Raw genomic sequence first — 19,188 nt, forward strand, 5'->3', positions numbered from 1 at the left:
GGGACCGCTTCTTTTTACGTTATATGTCAATGATTTGGATGACAGAATTGGCGGCTTTGTGGCCATTTGCAGACAATACGAAGATAAGTGGAGGAATAGGTAGTATTGAGGAAGCAGAGAGGTCACAGAAGGTCAAATTAGAAGAATGGGTGAAGTGACATGGAATACAGTGTTGAGAACTTTATGGTCATGCACTTTGGTAGAAGAAATAAAGGGGTAGACTATTTTCTAAATAGAGAAGAAATTCAAAAATCTGAGATGCAAAGGGACTTGGGATTCCTCCTGCAGGAATTCCTAGAGGTTAATTTTTGGGTTGAATCAGTAGTGAGGAAGGCAAATGCATTCATTTTGAGAGGACTAGAATATAAGAGCAAGGATTTAATGTTGAGGCTTTATAAAGCACTGGTGAGGCCTCACTTGGAGTATTATGAGCAATTTTGGGCCCCTTATGAAAGAAAGAATGTGCTGACATTGGAGAGGGTTCAGAGGAGGTTCATAAGGTAGAATTATGAGGAGCGTTTAATGGCTTTGGGCCTTTATTTACCGGAACCTAGAAGAATGAGAAGGATTTCCTTGAAACCTATCAAATGTTGTAAGGCCTCAATAGAGTGGATGTGGAGAGGATGTTGGCAGGCCAAGCAGCATCTATGGAAAAGAGTAACCAGTTGATGTTTTGGGCCAAGACCCTTCATCAGGATGCTCCCATATGACAAGCCTTTTACTCCTGAAAACATTTTTCATGAACCTCCTTAAACGCTCTCCAATATCAGCACATTTTTTCTTAGATATGGGGCCCAAAACTGGTCACAGTACTCTAACTGAGGCCTTATAAAGCCTTCACTGTGTCTTGGCCCAAAACGTTGATGATTTTTTCTTTTCCATAGATGCTGCTTGGCATGTTGAGTTCCTCCAGCATTTTGTGTGTATTACTTTGATTTCCAGCATATGCAGATTTTCTCATTTGTGGAGAATATTTCCTATGGTGGGAGAGTCTAAGTCCAGAGGACACAGCCTCAGAATTGACAGATGTCCATTTGGAATGGAGATGAGGCATTTCTTTAGCCAGAGAGTGTGAATCTGTGGATTTTGTTGCCACAGGTGGCTATGGAGGCCAATTCATTTGGGATATTTAAGGCAGAAGTTGGTGATATTCTTGATTGGTCAGGGCATGAAGGGATACAGAGAGAAGGCAAGACACTGGGCTGAGAGGGAAATGGATCTGCCATGACAAAATGGTGGAGCAGACTCAGTGGGTCAAGTAGCCTAAATCTGCTCTGAAGATTTATGGTTGTTCTATGGGGATGTAAAAACTCCTTACAGGTGGTGCCAGAATTGAACTTCAAGCTCCGAAACACTCTGCTAATCACTATGCGGCCCTGCCCTGCAGCCTTTTGGTTTCAGGTAATGTTGGAATGTTTCCTCTTTATCCTGGTGAAGGGCCTCAGCCTGAAACGTCGACTCTCCTTTCCATAGGTACTGCCTGACTTGAGTGGCTGTAGCGTTTTGTGTCTATTATCTCCACTGTTTTACATAATTCTGTGGACAGGAAACACTCAGTATGTGTGGAAAGAAACTAACACTGCAGGTTGGTGACCGTCAGTTCATTCTCATGAAACCCAAGTCTTTTTCCTCTTCACTATCTCACGATTAGTTGTGCTCACAAAGTACACTGCAGATGCTGTGGTCAAATCAACACGTAGAAACAAGCTGGATGAACTCAGCAGGTCGAGCAGCGTCCGTTGAAACGAGCAGTCAAGGTTTCCAGCGGAGACCCTTATTATTTTAGTTGAGCTGCTGCCTTTCTGGCAACAAGAACTGTTTCTGCTCCTGCGACCTGGGACTATCCCAGCTCCTTGGCCAGTGTAATGGCTTTGTATTGTGTTTGGCGCTCATGTCTTCTGCAGGCGTTTTCCTTACTGTGAATGATGTGTGCATCTGAAAGAATCGACGTTGCAGTGATATTGCCGTAAGTTTTTCCCTGCACCTGTACCTCACCGTACATAACAATGAACTTGACTAGCTGACACTGCTGTGCTATGTGGTGGCTTGGAGAGAACACGCCGTGTGGGCGGAGGCTGGAAAGGTGCAGGGTTGGGGGAGAATTAAAACTATTCGACAACTCGCGGCCAGTCATAGACACCGGGTAGATTACAGATACGGGAATCTGGAGGAACTGGGCAGAGATTCGTTTTAGTTTCCAGTAAAAGACTCCAAGGGTTCTAAAAGTCAGTTTGGTGAAAGGGGAGTAGAAGGCGCCACTTTCGGCGTGGAATGGATTCTGCGGGCGTTCCCCGCGTTCACTCCAGCAAGAATTCCCTTGAAAGGCTGGGGAAGATCCCGAATTCTTGTGTAAATCTACTCCAAGGGAAATGGGAGGCTTGGCAGAAGCTAGACTTGCGGCGAGGCTGGTGAATGAGGAGGGGACCGCAAACCCCACGTATGCCAGGGGCTTCGGCTGCGCGCGTTTTGCCAGCAAAAATAAATCTCAACAACCCCCCCCCCCCCCGTTACGTAAAAGTGGTGGAATTGGAACAGGAATTATCTCCGAGATTGGTGGTGTCCGTTTCCCCTTCTGAGCACGGTTGGAACATTCTCGGATGTAAACCCTCCTCTTGGCTCGGCGTTCGGCGTTGGTCGCAGGCGGCGCCCGGGACGGCTCTCGGGTAGATCCTCCTCTCTCGAACAGAAAAGGAGTGGGACGGCAGCCCTGCGCTCCAGAGAGAAACAGCAGCATGCGGATGTAAGAGAGAGGAGTATGTTGTCGGCGACAATGCCAGGCAGTGTCTGAACTCCTTGGGGCTTGAAGATCGGCGCTGCTGTCTGTAAAACGCGGGTTTGGGGAGCCGTCGGCGGCATCAGGGAGCAGAACCGACCGGGGACTGCGGGTAAGTCGCCCCGCTCTGCCCTGTGCAGTGATGAGTGCAGATTCGGACACAAAGCCCAACCTGCCACCCCACCCGTAAGACTCATGTTTGCGAGCGGAGGGAGCGGCGAACTGGGGGAATCGCCCACACTTGAGGCAGACAGCAGAGCGTCTTATTTTGCAAGAGACATTTTTAAGTCTGGTGTATGAACTTCCAGCTGGTGGATACAGTTAACCAGCAACCATCCCCCGCCCCCCAATCAGAGGGCCATTGTTCCTCTCTCAGGCTACGGACTGTGTGGGTGGGCGATCAGTCTTTGCTCATTTTGATTTTATGTTAAAATGACCGTGGCGAACTCTCTGAGGAAGTGTCTGGCCGCTGCCCTCTCTCCCTCCCATCCCCCCACTCTTTCTGGCCCTTTCCCTCCCCTTGTATCTCACCATCCCTCTGGCCCCCGTCACTTCATCGCCGTCCTCTCTCGGTCCCGTCCCCCCACTCTCCCTCCCCCTCTCTATCTGTACCCCCTCTGTCTCCTCCACACTACCTCTCTCTGTCTCCCCCACAGTCTCTCTATCTCCCCCACACCCCCTCCCTCTGTCTCCCCCACAGTCTCTCTATCTCCCCACACCCCCTCCCTCTGTCTCCCCCACACTGTCTCTCTATCTCCCCCACACCCCCTCCCTCTGTCTTCCCCACACTCTCTCTATCTCCCCCACACCCCCTCTCTCTCCGCAACACTCTGTCTCCCCCACACCCCCTCCCTCTCTCTCCGCAACACTCTGTCTCCCCCACACCCCCTTGTATGTCTCCCCCACACCCCCTTGTCTGTCCCCCCCACACCTCCTCCCTCTCTCTCCCCAACACTGTCTCTCTGTCTCCCCCACACCCCCTTGTATCTGTCTCCCCCACCCCTCCCTTTCTGTCTCCCCCACATCCTCCCTCTCTGTCCCCTCACCTGGCTCCCCCCAACAGCTTGCTCCCTCCACATCTCCCATCTCCACCCTCTCTCCCTTACCACCCTCTCCGCCCTCTCCATCTCATCCGCTTTCTCCTCCCCCTCCCACTCCCCTTCCCCTCAACCCCTCTCCATCTCCCCCTCACCCCTCCCTCCCTCTCCCCCACCTGCTCTCTCTTCTCCCACACACTCCCTCTCCCCCCCGCACCATCTCACCCCCCGCACCCTCTCTCTCTCCCCCACCCTTTCTCCCCCGCACCCACTCTCCCCTTGACACCCCACTCCCTCTCACCTTCCCCTCACACCTTCTCTCTCTCCCCCGCACCGTCTCTCTCACCACACCCTCCCTCCCCCACTCCCCCTAAACCCTCTCTCTCCCCCGCTCCCCCACACCCTCTCTACTCCCCACAACTTCTCTCTCCCCACATCATCTCCCTTCCCCATACCCTCTTCCCCCACACCCCCTCTCTCACTCCCCCACACCGTCTCTCTCCCCTCACACCCTCTCACTCCCCCACACCCTCTCTTTTCCTCGACACCCCCTCTCACACTCCCCCACACCCTCTCTCCCCTCACCCTCTCACTCCCCCCACACCCTCTCTCTCCCTCGACACCCCTCTCTCTCTGCACACCCTCTCCCTACATTCCCTCTCCCTCCCCACACCCTCTCTCTCCCCACCACACCCTCTCTCTCCTCCACACCCTCTCTCTCCCCTTCACACCCTCTCAGTCCCTTCACACCCTCTCTCACTCCCCTCACACCCTCTCTCTCTCTGCCCCGCACCCTCTCCCTGCACCCTCTCTCCCTCCCCACACCCTCTCCTTCCACCCATACCCTCTCTCCCCCACCACACCCTCTCTACCACCCACAACCTCTCCCCGCACCCTCTCTCTCCCTCGACACCCCCTCTCCCTCCACCCACACCCTCTCTACGCCCATAACCTCTCTCCCTCGACACCCCCTCTCTCCCCTCACCATCTCCCTCCCCATACCCTCTTGCACCACACCCTCTCTCCACCCACACCCCTCACTCCCCCCACACCCTCTCTCCCTCTCCCCACACCCTCTCCCTCCCTCGACAACCCCTCTCTCCCCACTCCCCCTCTCCCCCACTCCCCCTCTCCCCCACAACCCCTCTCTCCACCACACCCCCTCTCCCCACCTCCTTTCTCTTCCCCATCCCCTTTCTCCCCTGCACCCTCTCTCCCTCAACACCCCCCCCTCCCTTCCCACACCCTCCACCCACACCTTCCTTCCCCACCACACCCTACCCCCCACAACCTCCCTCCCCACACCCTCTCTCCCACCACACCCTCTCTACCCCCCAACCTCTCCCCCACACCCTCTCTCCCTCAACAACCCCTCTCTCCCCACACCATATCCCTCCCCATACCCTCTCTCCCCCACAGCCCCTCTCCCTCGACACCCCCTCTCTCTCCACACTCCCTCCCCCACCCTCTTACCCCACACCCCCTCTCTCCCTCCCCGCACCCTCTCTCTCCCCACCACACCCTCTCTCTCCTCCACACTCTCTCTCTCCCCTTCACACCCTCTCTCTCTCTGCCCCGCACCCTCTCCCTGCACCGTCTCTCTCCCTCTCCCCACACTCTCTCCCTCGACACCCTCTCTCTCCCCACACCATCTCTCTCCCCCACTCCCTCCCCCCACAACCTCTCTCCCCCACACCCTCTCCCCCCACACCCCCTCTCCCCCCACAACCCCTCTCCCCCCACAACCCCTCTCCCCCCACAACCCCTCTCCCCCCACAACCCCTCTCCCCCCACAACCCCTCTCCCCACCTCCTTTCTCTCCCCACCTCCTTTCTCTCCCCACCTCCTTTCTCTTCCCCATCCCCTTTCTCCCCTGCACCCTCTCTCCCTCAACACCCCCCTCTCCCTTCCCACACCCTCCACCCACACCTTCTCTCCCCACCACACCCTACCCCCTACAACCTCCCTCCCCACACCCTCTCTCTCCCACCACACTCTACCACCCACAAACTTTCTCCCCCGCACCCTCACTCTCCCTCGACACCCCCCTCCCTCCACCCACACCCTCTCTACCCCCTAACCTCTCCCCCACACCCCCTCTCTCCCCACACCATATTCCTCCCCATACCCTCTTCCACCACAGCCCCTCTCTCTCCCCCACAGCCCCTCTCCCTCGACACCCCCACTCTCTCTCCACACTCTCCCTCCCCCACCCTCTTACCCCACACCCCCTCTCTCCCCACCACATCCTCTCTCCTCCCCACAGCCCCTCTCTCCCCCACACCCCCTCTCCCTCGACACCCCCACTCTCTCTCTCCACACTCTCCCTCCCCCACCCTCTTACCCCACAACCCCTCTCCCCCACAACCCCTCTCCCCCCACACCCTCTCTCTCCCCCCACACCCCCCTCTCCCCCTCACTCTCCCCTCACCCCCTCTCACCCTCCTCCCTCCCCCCTCCCTCACTCTTCCTCCTTCCCATCTCTATCCCTCTCACCCCTACCCCCCCGCCTCTCTCTCCAACACCTCTTAATGAGCTGTTAGGAGGGTAGGTGTAGGTTTGTATTGGCCAACACAACATTGGGGGCTTGAAGTCCTAATTGGAATGAATTTGCCATTGTTAGATCCTGAAACTTTTGCAATGCAAAGGTTCTTTGGAAGACAAGAATGTGGCTTAACATTTATTGGTTTCGTAAACACAAGAAAATCTGCAGATGCTGGAAATTCAAACACACACAAAATGCTGATGAAACACAGCAGATCAGGCAGCATCCATAGGAAGAAGTACAGTCGATGTTTCGGACCGAGACCCTTCATCAAATATTGCTGGCTAATGTAAATAATCTAATCAGCCAACCAAATGGTAGCCTCTCAAAGCATCAGAGCATACAGACATGGTCAAGAGGTTCAGTTGTTGTTCAGAATGGGGAAGCAATATGATTTGCTCATTTGAACAGTGGTCAATCAGTGATCAAGAGTGGGAGAAGTGTAACTCACTCATATTGGCCTGTGTGCATTAAAAAGCAACGTTTCATTGGAGTTTTGCCTCTTGTACAGCAACCATTCAGTGATGGGGAGCAAGGGAACTGTGACTCACACAGATTAACCTGTGTACATTAAAAAAACAACACTCTAGAAACATAGGAAACCTACAGCACAATACAGGCTCTTTGGCCCACAAAGCTGTGCCCAACATGTCCCTGCCTTAGAACTACCTAGGTTTACCCATAGCCCTCTATTTTCTTAAGCTCCACATATCCATCCAGGAGTCTCTTAAAAGACCCTATCGTTTCCACCTCCACCGTCGCCTCTGGCAGCCCATTCCACGCACTCACCACTCTCTGCGTAAAAAAAACTTACCCCCGATGTCTCCTATGTACCTACTTCTAAGCACTTTAAAAATATGTCCTCTCGTGTTAGCCATTTCAGCCCTGGGAAAAAGCCTCTGACTATCCACACGATCAATGCCTCTCATTGTCTTGTACACCTCTATCAGGTCACCTCTCATCCTCCGACGCTCCAAGGAGAAAAGGCCGAGTTCACTCAACTTATAAGGCATGCTCCCCAATACAGGCAACATTCTTGTAAATCTCCTGGGCCTCTCAGAATCTTCTCCATCAACTTACCGACCACTGAAGTAAAACTCAGTGGCCTATACAGTCGGCCCTCCTTATCCGCGGATTCCGCATGCGTGGATTCAACCAACCACGGAGCAGGAAAACCCGGAAGTTCTCTCTCCAGCACTCGTTGTTTGAGCACGTACAGACTATTTTTTCTTGTCATTATTCCCTAAACAATACAGTATAACAACTATTTACATAACATTTACATTGTATTAGGTATTATAAGTAATCTAGAAATGACTTAAAAGTACAGGCAGTCCCCAGGTTATGAATGGGTTCCATTCCTGAGTCCGTCTTTAAGTCGGATTTGAAGTCGGAACAGGTACATCCAGTATTATTTAGCGTCAGTTAGTCAAATGTTTTTCTTAGTATATAGTACATATTTTACCTTTCTATGCATATAAAACACTTAAGGAACATGCGTATTTCAATAATTAAACCACTGCGTTGCTTAGTAATAATTGTAGCTTTCATCGGGGCAGGGCCTTTCACATGCTCCATTAAAATTGTTCCAATCGTTGACCGACTGTAGCCTAATGCTTTTCCAATGACCAATGGCGTTTCACCTCTTTCTGATCACTTTATTACTTCCACCTTATTTTCAATCGTGATCGTGATTATTTTCGTGAACAGAAACACCGCGAATTCAGAGCTGCACCGCCAGGTCCTAATGTCTATCGCCCTGAACATGTTAAATAAATCCAGGGTTCTACTGGGTCCTAAAGACCACTGCATTGAGCCAGGTTAAATAAGGGACTTGCGCATCCGCGGGGGGCTCGGAACCAATCCCTCGCGGATAAGGAGGGCCGACTGTAATTTCCTGGGCTGTCCCTACTCCCTTTCTTGAATAAGGGAACAACATCCGCAACCCTCCAATCCTCCAGAACCTCTCCTGTCCCCATTGATGATGCAAAGATCATTGTCCGAACATCAGCAATCTCCTCCCTCACCTCCCACAGTAGCCTGGGGTACATCTCATCCGTTCCCGGAGATGTATCCAACTTGATGCTTTCCAAAAGCTCCAGCACATCCTCTTCCTTAACGCTGTAAGTCATCACTAAAATCGCCAAGATCCTTTTCCATAGTGAATACTGAAGCAAAGTATTCATAAAGTACCTCCGCTGCCTCCTCCAGTTCCATACACACTTTTCCACTGTCATACTTAATTGGTCCTTTTCTTTCATGTCTTATCCTCTCGCTCTTCACATACTTGTAGAATGCCTTGGCGTTTTTCTTAATCCTGTCCGCCAAGGCCTTCACATGGCCCCTTCTGGCTCTCCAAATTTCATTCTTAAGCTCTTTCATGCTAGCCTTATAATCTTCTAGATTCCTATCATTACTTAGTTTTTTGAACCTTTCCTAAGCTCTTCTTTTCTTCTTGACTAGATTTTCAGCATTCGTACACCATGGTTCCTGTACCTTACCATACTTTCCATCTCATTTGAATGTATGCAGAACTCCACACAAATATCTCCTGAACATTTGCCACATTTCTTCTGTATGTTTCCCTGAGAACATCTGTTTCCAGTTTATGCTTCCAAGTTCCTGCCTGATAGCCTCATATTCCCCCTTAATTCAATTAAACGTTTCCCTAACTTGTCTGTTCCTATCCCTCTCCAAAGCTAAGGTAAAGGAGATAGAATTGCTATCACCATCTCCAAAATGCTCTCCCACTGAGAGACCTGATAGCTGACCAGGTTCATTTTCCAATACCAGATCAAGTCCAGCCTCTCCTCTTGTAGGCTTATATACATATTGTATCAAGAAACATTCCTGAACACACCTAACAAACTCCACCCCATCTAAACCCCTCACTTTAGGGAAGTGCCAATCAATGTTGGGGAAATTAAAATCTCCCACCACAACAACCCTGCTATTATTGCTCCATTCCAGAATCCGTCTCCTATCTGTTCCTTGATGTCGCTGTTACTATTGGGTGGTCTATAAAAAAAAACAATTAAAAAAGAGTTATTGACCCCTTCTTATTCCTAACTTTCACCCACAGAGACTCCGTAGACAACCCCCTCCATGACTTCCTCCTTTTCTGCAGCCGTGACACTATCTCTTATCAACAGTGCCATGCCCCCATCTCTTTTGCCTCCCTCCCTGTCCTTTCTGAAACATCTGAAGCCTGGCACTTGAAGTAGTCATTCCTGCCCCTGCACCATCCAGGTCTCTGTAATGGCCACCACATCATAGCTCCAAGTGCTGATCCACTCTCTAAGCTCATCTGCTTTATTCATAATACTCCTCACATTAAAATAGACATATCTCAAACCATTGGTCTGAGTGTGTCCCTTCTCTATCACCTGCCTATCCTCCCTTTTGCACTGTCTCCAAACTTTCTCTATTTGTGAGCCAACCTCCCTTTCCTCTGTCATTTCAGTTCAATTCCCACCCCCCAGCAATTCTAGTTTAAACCTTCCCACCAGGATATTGATCCCCCTGGAATTCAAGTGCAACCCGTCCTTTTTGTACAGGTCACACCTGCCCCAATGATCCAGAAATCTGAATCCCTGCCCCCGATCCAATCCCTCCACCACGCATTTATCCTCCACCTCAATCTATTCCTATACTCACTGTCACATGGCACAGGCAGTAATCCCAAGATTATTACCTTTGAGGTCCTGCTTCTTAAATTCTTTCCTAACTCCCTGTAGTCTGTTTTCAGGACCTCCTCCCTTTTCCTACCTATGTCATTGGTACCAATATGGCTGTTCTCCTTCCCACTTCAAGATATCATGGATCCGATCAGAAACATCTTGGACCCTGGCACCCGAGAGGCAAACTACAATCCGCGTTTCTTTCCTGCATCCACAGAACCACCTGTCTCACCCAATGTCCATAGAGTCCCCTATCACTGCTGCCATCCTCGAGCCACAGGGCCAGACTCTGTGCCAGAAGCGTGGTCACTGTTGCTTCCCCCAAGCAGGAATACTTATTGTGAAGGGGGAACAGCCACTGGGCTACTCTCTAGCACCTGCTTTGTGGGTGTTTCGGCATTTGAACCGCTGCCGGTCAGAGATCAGGATTTATTAGCAAGGGCAAATGCAAATGAGGCAGGGGTTAGCAGAACAGCCTTTATTAGAGTGGGAATTTGAGGGTTCGGCATGAATGAGAGAAGGCCAAAAGCAGTAGGTAGATATTTTTTCAGTTTACTGATTGTTTCCTCTTTGTGATTAAACAGTTAGAGATGTGGGAAGGCAGGGATACCTCCAGGGTCACTGATAAATTAACCTTTAAGTAGTACATCCAGATGCAGGTCCTAACGCTCCGCGTTAAGGAGTAAGAGCTGAACTGGATGAACCCCGGATCATTTGAGAGGCTAAGGGTCTAGATATCTGAGTATTTGGATAGGCAGGGACTGACTGGGCTGAGTCAGCATGGCTTTGTGCGTGGTAAGTCAAACCAATCTTTTTTCAAGGAAGTTACCAGGAAAGTTGATGAAGGCAAGGCTGTGGATGTTGCCTATGTGGACTTCAGCAAGCATTTGACAAAAGCTGGCATTGGGAGTCTGGTCAAGGAGGTTCAGTCACTCAGAATTCAAGATGAGGTAGTAAATTGGATTAGAGATTGGCTTTGTAGGAAGTCAAATCAAGTCAAGTCACCTTTTATTGTCATTTTGACCATAACTGCTGGTACAGTACACAGTAAAAACGAGGCAATGTTTTTCAGGACCATGTTGCTATATGAAACAATACAAAAACTACACTGAACTACGTAAACCAACACAAAACTACACCAGACTACAGACCTACCCAGGACTGCATAAAGTACACAAAACAGTGCAGGCATTACAATAAATAATAAACAAGACAATAGGCACAGCAGAGGACAGTAGGTTGGCAGTCCGATGGCTTGGGGGAGAAGCCAGAGAGTGGTAGTAGAGGGTTGCCTCTCTGACTGGAGGCCTGTGACTCGTGGAGTGCCGCAGGGATCGATGCTGGGTCCATTGTTTGTCATCTATAACAACGACCTAGATGATAATGATTCATAGGATCAACAAATTTATGCATGACACCAAGATTGGGAGTGTAGTGGACTGCAAAGAAGACTGTCAAAGCTTGCAGCAGGATCTGGACCAGTGGGAAAAATGGGCTGAAAAATGACAGATGTAATTTAATTCAGAGAAATGTAAGGTATTGTACTTTGGGAGAACCATCCAGAGTAGGTCTCACACAGTTAGTGGTAGGGCACAGAGGAATGACGTAGAACAAAGGGATTTAGGAATACAAGGCCATAACACAGTAGTGGCACAGGAAGAAAGAAAGCTTTTGACACAATAGCCTTCATAAACCATGGTACTGAGTACAGGAGCTGGGATGTTATGTTTAAATTGCATAAGAAGTTGCTCAGACCTAGTTTGGAGTTTCCTACCTGCTGGAAAGATGTAAGTAAGGTTGAAAAAGAACAGAGAAAATTTACAAGGATGTTGCCAGGACTGAAGGAGCAGAGTTATAAGGAGAGATAGAATAGTTTGAGCTTTATTCCCTAGAACACAGAAGATTGAGGGGAGATCTGATAGAAATATACAAAATTATGTTGGATACAGATAGGATTAATGTAAGCAAGCTTTTGCAGCTGAGGTTGGGTGAGACTACAACTGGAAGGTCATGGATTAAGGCTGAAAGGTGAAATGTTAAGGGGAACATGAGGGGAAATGTCTTTGCTCAGATGGTGGTAAGAGTGCAGAATGAGTGGTGGATGTGATTTTGATTTCAAAGTTTAAGAGAAATGTGGATAGTTGTATGGGTGGGAGAGGTATAGAGGGCTATGGCCACAGTGCGGGTCAAAGGGACTGCTAGTCATGGCATGGACTAGATGGGCCAAAGGGCCTGTTTCTCTGTTGCAGATTTTTATGACTATGTGACTTGTTGACTTTGTCCACGGAATGATTGTTGGTACCGGATGGGGTAGTTTGAGTATATCAGAATCTGCTGATGTCTTGGGATTTTCACACTAGAGGTTCTACAGAGAATGGTACAAAAAAACATCCAGCGAGCAGCATGTCTGTGGGTGAAAATGCCGTTTAATGAGAGAATGGCCAGACTGGATAAAGCTGACAGGAAGGCAACAGTAGCTCAAGTAATCACAGGTTACAACAGTGGTGTGCAAAAAAAAAGAGCAACTCTGAATGCACAACACGTCAAACCTTGGAAGTGGATGGACTACCACAAACATACACTAATGGCTACTTTATGCAATGCAGGAGGTACTGAATAAAGTTGCCACTGACTGTAGGTGATTATATAAAAATACAAGCAAGCATAAGCTACAAGAAATTCTACAGCGTAACCCAACAGCCGCCATGTCAGTGGAGACCTCGAGGGTGTGGCTCCTGATGCATGGATGAGTATTTATTCCTTTTTTAAAAAAAATGTAAGTGATTGACAGGCTCCAACAGTGCGACACACCCAGCGAGTGATTCTTCCCCTCACTTGCCTCTCCTCCCCTGTGGTGCTAATTACCTCTCAGGGCTCCAACAGGATTGAATGCAGATGTTTCCTTTGTGCATCTCTGCTGCGGGCTTGAGCTGACAGTAATTAACACATCTCCTGCTTCTGCGTCCTGCAGGGTGCTGAGAGGAGGGGTGGAGTCGAAGAGCCTGGCCAGAACATCCTGTTTCCTGAAAGCAGAGTTCAAGTTCAAAGTAAATGTATTATCCGAGTTTGTACATGTCACCACATGCTACCCTGAGGTTCATTTTCTTGCAGGCATTCACAGTAGATCAAAGAAATACAACGGCATGAGTGGAGAAACTACACAAAGGCTTGACAAACAACCAAACTGCAAAAGACTGACTGTGCAAATAAAACAGATAGAGAGATTAGATACACAAACTGAGAACATGTCTGTAGGCTGTGGAATCAGTTCAGAATTGAGAGTGAAGTTATCTACACTGGCTCAGGAACCAGATGTCGAAGTGTAATAACTGTAGGTCGCTGGCTTTATAATCAGTATGCTACTGTGCCACTCCAAAAAAACACTTTTTCTGCATAAGCGATCTAACAAACTCTTAATTATCCGTTTGGCATTATCCTCTACCACCAGGTGATTTCCAGGCACCCTCCACTCTCTGTAAAAAAAAGCAACCTGCCTCTGACATCCCTCTGTACTTCCCTCCACTATCCTGTAATTAATTCATTGCCATCCTGGGAAAGGGTGCTGGCTGTCCATTCTATCTCTCATCAAATCATTTCTCATTCTCTCTCGCTCCAGAGATAAAAGCCCGAGCTTGCTCAACCTTTCTGCAAATAACATGCTCTACAATGAGGCGATCAGAACTGAATACGCTACTCCAAGTGTGGTCTAACTAGTTTTATAGAGTCTTATTCATCCCTTCCCATCAGTGATATTTATAGCAGAAAACTTAATTGTTTTAGAGGCTGCGAGGAAGAGCAGGAAGAATCTGTTTGGTTCCCTTTCTCACTCTTCTAAAGACATCAGGTCTTCACTTCAAACACGTTTCTCCTGCCCTATCCCTGACCTTTGCTAATATTCAGAAAATCTATCAATGAATGCAATTAATGGATCGAGTCTCCAGAATTCCAAAGACTCAGCCTCTTTTTGAGTGAAGACATTTCTTCTCATTTCCGTTCTAAGTGGCCTTAGCTCTTGGTTTCTGCGGCAGGAAGACACCCACCTTACAACTGCCCTGTTAAGCCCTCAAAAATCTTTGTACTTTTCAGTGTGTCATCTCTCTGGTCTCCATGCTAATTGTTCCCTCTGGTAAAAGCATATGCCTGTTCAGTCTCTCTTCTTTGGACAGACCTATCAAATCTGGAAACAATCAAATGAAGCTATTATTCACCCCTTTTGTAGCAGGTATATCTTAAGACCTAAACTGTATAAAATACTCCTGGTGTGGCCTCTCCAAGCCTCTGTATAATTGCTGTAAGACAGTTTTATTTCTGCATGCAAATAAAATCTTCTCACTCTATTTTGTGAAATAATAATGAAACATGTGAAATAATGATAATGAAACAATTACTCAGACTTTAAGAAGAATTTGTCTTCCTAATGGCTTGTTCCATCTGTAGTGTTGTTGACTTGTGATCATCAGGGCTTCTCAACGTTTTATAATTTGTTTTAAACAAAGCAGTATTTCTGTTTTTCCCCACTGATTTGGATAACCTTACATTTTTCACATTGTATGCCATCCTCCCAGTTGTTGTGCACTCATGAAGCTTGTCTATTGTTGGATTCTTATGTTTTTAATCCAAAGTTCTCTAGGAGGTCGAGAGGCAGAAAAGAGGATGTAGTAAAAGGCAGGTAACTATAGGTCAGTTAGTTTAACATTTGTAGTTGGGAAAATGCTTGAAGCTATCATTAAAGAAGAAATAGCGAGGCATCTGGAAAGAAATGGATCCATCAGACAGATGCAGCATGGATTCAGCAAAGGCAGATCCTGTTTGACAAACTTACTGGAGTTCTTTGAGGATATAATGAGTGCAGTGGATAGAGGAGAACAGATGGATGTTATTTACTTGGATTTCCAGAAGGCATTCGATAAGGTGCAGCATAAAAGACTTATCCAGAAGATAAGGATGCGTAGAATTGGGGGTGATATATTAGCATGGATAGAGGATTGGTTAACTAATAGAAAGTGGAGAGTGGGGATACATGGGTGTTACTCTGGTTGGCAATCAGTGGTGACCGGTGTGCCACAGGGGTCGGTACTGGGCCCACAACTGTTCATGATATACATTAATGATCTGGAAGAGGGGACTGAGTGTAGTGCATCTAAGTTTGCTGGTGATACTAAATTGAGTGAAAAAGCAAATTGTACAGAAGATACGGAGAGTCTGCAGAGAGATATAGATAGGTTAAATGAATGGGCAAGGGTCTGGCAGATGGTTGGTAAATGCAAGGTCATCCACTTTGGAAGGGAAAATGAAAGCAGATTATTATTTAAATGGTAAAAAAAAATTGCAGCATGCTGCTGTGCAGAGGGACTTGGGAGTGCTTTGCATGATGGCTTTAGGTGCAGCAGGCTGTCAAGAAGGCAAATGGAATGTTGGCCTTCATTGCTGGAGGGATTGAATTTAGGAGCAGGGAGGTTATGCTGCAACTGGAGTACTGCGTGTAGTTCTGGTCTCCTTACTTGAGGAAGATATATTGGTTTTGGACACTGTGTAATGGAAGTTCACTAGGCTGATTCCAGAGATGAGGGGGTTAGACTATGAGAGATTGAGTCACCTGGGACTACTTCCTGGAATTCAGAAGAATGAGAGGAGATCTTATAGGAACATATAAAATTATGAAAGGGATAGATAAGTTAGAGGCAAGAAATTTGTTTCCACTGGTAGGTGAGATTAGAACTAGGGGACACAGCCTCAAGATTCAGGGGAGTAGATTTAAATCTCACCTCTCACCTGAAACCTCTATCCTGTAGATATTGATCCCCTAGTCCTGGGGGAGAAAGACTGTGTACATTTACTCTATCTATTCCCTTCGTGATTTTATAGACCTCTATAAGATTGTCAGCCGGCTGGTGGTGTAGTGGTATCCACACTGAACTTCGAGGCAGATGGTCCTGAGTTCAGATCTGGCCGGGTCCCATCTTAGGCGACAGCAGTATCTGCACGGAAGAAAGACCTGGCAATCTTGCCACGAAAACCCTATGGACAACTACAGTATCCACAGGGTCACCGGCGACTCACCCGTGCTCAACAACAACAACATAAGATTGCCACTCATTCTCTATGCTCCAATGAGTAAAATTCTGTACTGCTCAACCTCTCTGTAACTTTTTTCTTCAATCTCTGGTAAAATCCTCGCAAATCTTTTCTGTATTCTTTAAAGTGGTTTAAAGGGAAGGCTCATCACCACTGCATTCTGAATTAGGAACGGAAACGATCAGGTTTGAATGGAACTTGAGCACGCCAGGGCTTTTCTGTTTGGGGCGAAGGAGGATGAGAGGTGACTTGATAGAGATATATAAGATGATAAGGGCATAGATTGAGTGGACAACAAAAGCCCTTTTCCCAGAGCAGAAATGGCTAATACAAATGTCATGACTTAAAGTAATTGGAGGAAAGTATAGGGGCATGTCAGAGCTCCTCTCACAGAGTGGTGCATGCATGGAACACTGTGCCGGGGTCGTGGTAGAGGCAGAAACATTTAAGAGACTCCTAGATAGGCACATGGATGAGGATAAGAATGGAGGGCTATGTGGAAGGGAGTGGTTAGATTAAGCCTAGAGAAGGTTAAAAGGATAGCACAACACTGTGGGCCAAAGAGCCTGTATTGTGCTATGATGTTCTATGTTCATTACTAAATACTTAAAAAAGTATCGGTGATCACAGTGTAATTTTTTTTACAGAATGGTATGTAGATTTATATTCCCCCTCAAACTTTCAGACATTTGATTTTAAAGGCTTGCTGGGTGCCAGGAAAGATGTCGAGCAACAACACAGCCAGTATATCTCAGGCCAGGAAAGCGGTGGAGCAGCTGAAAATGGAAGCTTGTATGGACAGAATGAAGGTGAGTGTCAATAACACCTCTGAGCCATTTCGTGGGAAAAATTGGGCAAGTCCTTATTCTGTTGATTCATTTGGAATGGAGATAGGATGCATTAAACTCCTCAAAGCACCTCCTGTCCTCAAGCTTCCTCGTGGATATGTGATGGTACTTGCCTGCGAGAATGCCGGAGCCAGGTTGAGATTTTGCAGATTTATTGCTGGGATTTCTGATCATTGGTTTTGCGTTTCCCAGTGGTAGAGAGGTTACGTGCAGTCACTTGATTTCAAATGTACACAACATGTTACTTGGCTCATTTGCACTTTACGTGCCCAGTGTTTCTGAATGTCAATACAACCTTAAGACATAGGAGGAAATTGGACCTTTTGACCCACTCCATCATGGCTGATTTATTTTCTGTTTCAACCCCATTTTCCTCCCTTCTTCACATAACCTTTGATCAAGAACCTGTCAACCTACGCTTTATATATACTCCATGACTTGGTCTCCAGCACCATCTGTGACAATGAATTCTACAGATTCTCCACCCTCTGGCTAAGGAAATTCTTCCTCATCTCTGTTCTAAAGGGACATCCTTCTATTCTGAGGCCATGCCCTTGGGTCCTAGACCCTCCTACTATTGGAAACATCCTCTCCACATCCACTCTATCTTGGCCTTTCAATATTCAGTAGGTTTCAATGAGATCCCCTCTCATTCTTCTAAATTCCAGTGAGTGCAGGCTCTATGGCAGCCAACACTCCTCATATTTTAATTGCCAATATCATTCTCATAAACCTCCTCTGGACCCTCAACATTGCCTTTCTTAGATATGGTTTCCAAAGCTGGTAATGATACCTCAATGTGGTCTGATAACACTCCAGACATAAGCACACCCTATTCCTCCAGCTGACTTCCTTCTCTCTGAACACTAGCACATTCTTTGTCCATCTCCCTACCCATGTCACTACCACCCGCTGAAACCTTCTCATCCCCTGTCTTGCAAAAACCTCAACGTTTCTCCTCTTCTATCTGCATGGCCAATTTTACCTCCTCCCATTCCCCTCTGCTTGCTACCCACCCCATATTGCAGTGGTTTGGGTTTATAGAGAGATACTGAAACAGGTCCCCTGGACCAAACAACCATCTAAGCTGATACCCATTTTATTATCCCCACGTTCCTGAAAACTCCCCTCAGATTCTATCAGCAATATGCACAAAATGCTGGGGGAGCTCAGCAAGTCAGGCAGCATCTATGGAGGGTAACAAAAGTCAACCAGGACTGATGAAGGGTCTCAGCCTGAAATTTCAGCTAATTATTCCCCTCCACAGTCGCTGCTTGACTTGCTGAGTTCCTGCAGCATTTTCTGTGTGCTGTTCAAGATTTCCAGCATCTGCAGAATTTCTTGTGTTTCAACCCTAGGTTCTACCACTCACTTTACGAAGGTCAGTTAATCGACTGAGCCACAAGTCTTTGGGATGTGGGATGAAATCCCCACTGGAAGAACTTGCAGACTCAGACAGCACTGTAGGTCAGGACTGAACCCGGGCCTCTGGCACTGTGCCGCTTTGCTGTTAGCTACTGGATGGTTTAGCTGACTGGGCTCAGCAAAAACTCCAGTACTAACATAGAAAATAGGTGCAGGAGTAGGCCATTTGGGCCTTCGAGCCTGCACCGCCATTCAGTATGATCATGGCTGATCATCCAACTCAGAACCCTGTACCTGCTTTCTCTCCATACCCCCTGATCCCTTTAACCACAAGGGCCATATCTAACTTCCTCCTAAATATAGCCAATGAACTGGCCTCAACTAGTGGGTTAGCAAATTGCAAGAGATTCTGCAGATGCTGGAAATCCAGAGTACCACGTGCAAAATGCTGAAGGAACTTGATAGATCAGACAGCATCCACAGCGAGAAAGAAAGAGAAGAATCACCTCTTGGGCTGAGACCCCACACCGTGCTGAATTCCTCCAACATTTTGTGTGTGGTACTAAGTCCGTAAGACATAGAATTTAATTGAACTGAATTACATCCTTCACATACATGAGGAGTAAAAATCTTTGTTATGTCTCTGTCTAAATGCAATTTATAGTAATTTGTAATAAATAGTATGTACAACAGGACAGTCAATATGGCATAGAAATACAATTGTGTCAGTGTGAATTAATCAGTCTGATGGCCTGGTGGAGGAAGCTGTCCCGGAGCCTGCTGGTCCTGGCTTTTATGCTGTGGTACCATTTCCTGGTTAGTAGCAGCTGGAACAGTTTGTGGTCAGGGTGACTCGGGTTTTCAA

General features: G+C 47.7%; 1 protein-coding gene across 2 annotated transcripts in view; it reads left to right on the top strand.

The window, feature by feature from the left end:
* The first annotated feature begins 2,589 nt into the window (after positions 1-2,589).
* Positions 2,590-19,188, top strand: part of LOC132400789 (guanine nucleotide-binding protein G(I)/G(S)/G(O) subunit gamma-4) — a 31,992-nt gene continuing 15,393 nt past the window's right edge. The window contains exons 1-3 of one of the 2 annotated variants that reach the window (XM_059982161.1): positions 2,590-2,885; positions 13,007-13,082; positions 16,812-16,919. In XM_059982161.1, coding sequence (XP_059838144.1) covers positions 16,833-16,919 — 87 coding nt within the window. In that variant the 5' untranslated portion in view covers positions 2,590-2,885; positions 13,007-13,082; positions 16,812-16,832. The remainder of the gene's footprint in view (positions 2,886-13,006; positions 13,083-16,811; positions 16,920-19,188) is intronic. The other variant, XM_059982160.1, reaches the window with a different exon arrangement.

This window comes from Hypanus sabinus, chromosome 10, assembly GCF_030144855.1.
Source record: "Hypanus sabinus isolate sHypSab1 chromosome 10, sHypSab1.hap1, whole genome shotgun sequence".
Lineage (NCBI taxonomy): Eukaryota > Metazoa > Chordata > Chondrichthyes > Myliobatiformes > Dasyatidae > Hypanus > Hypanus sabinus.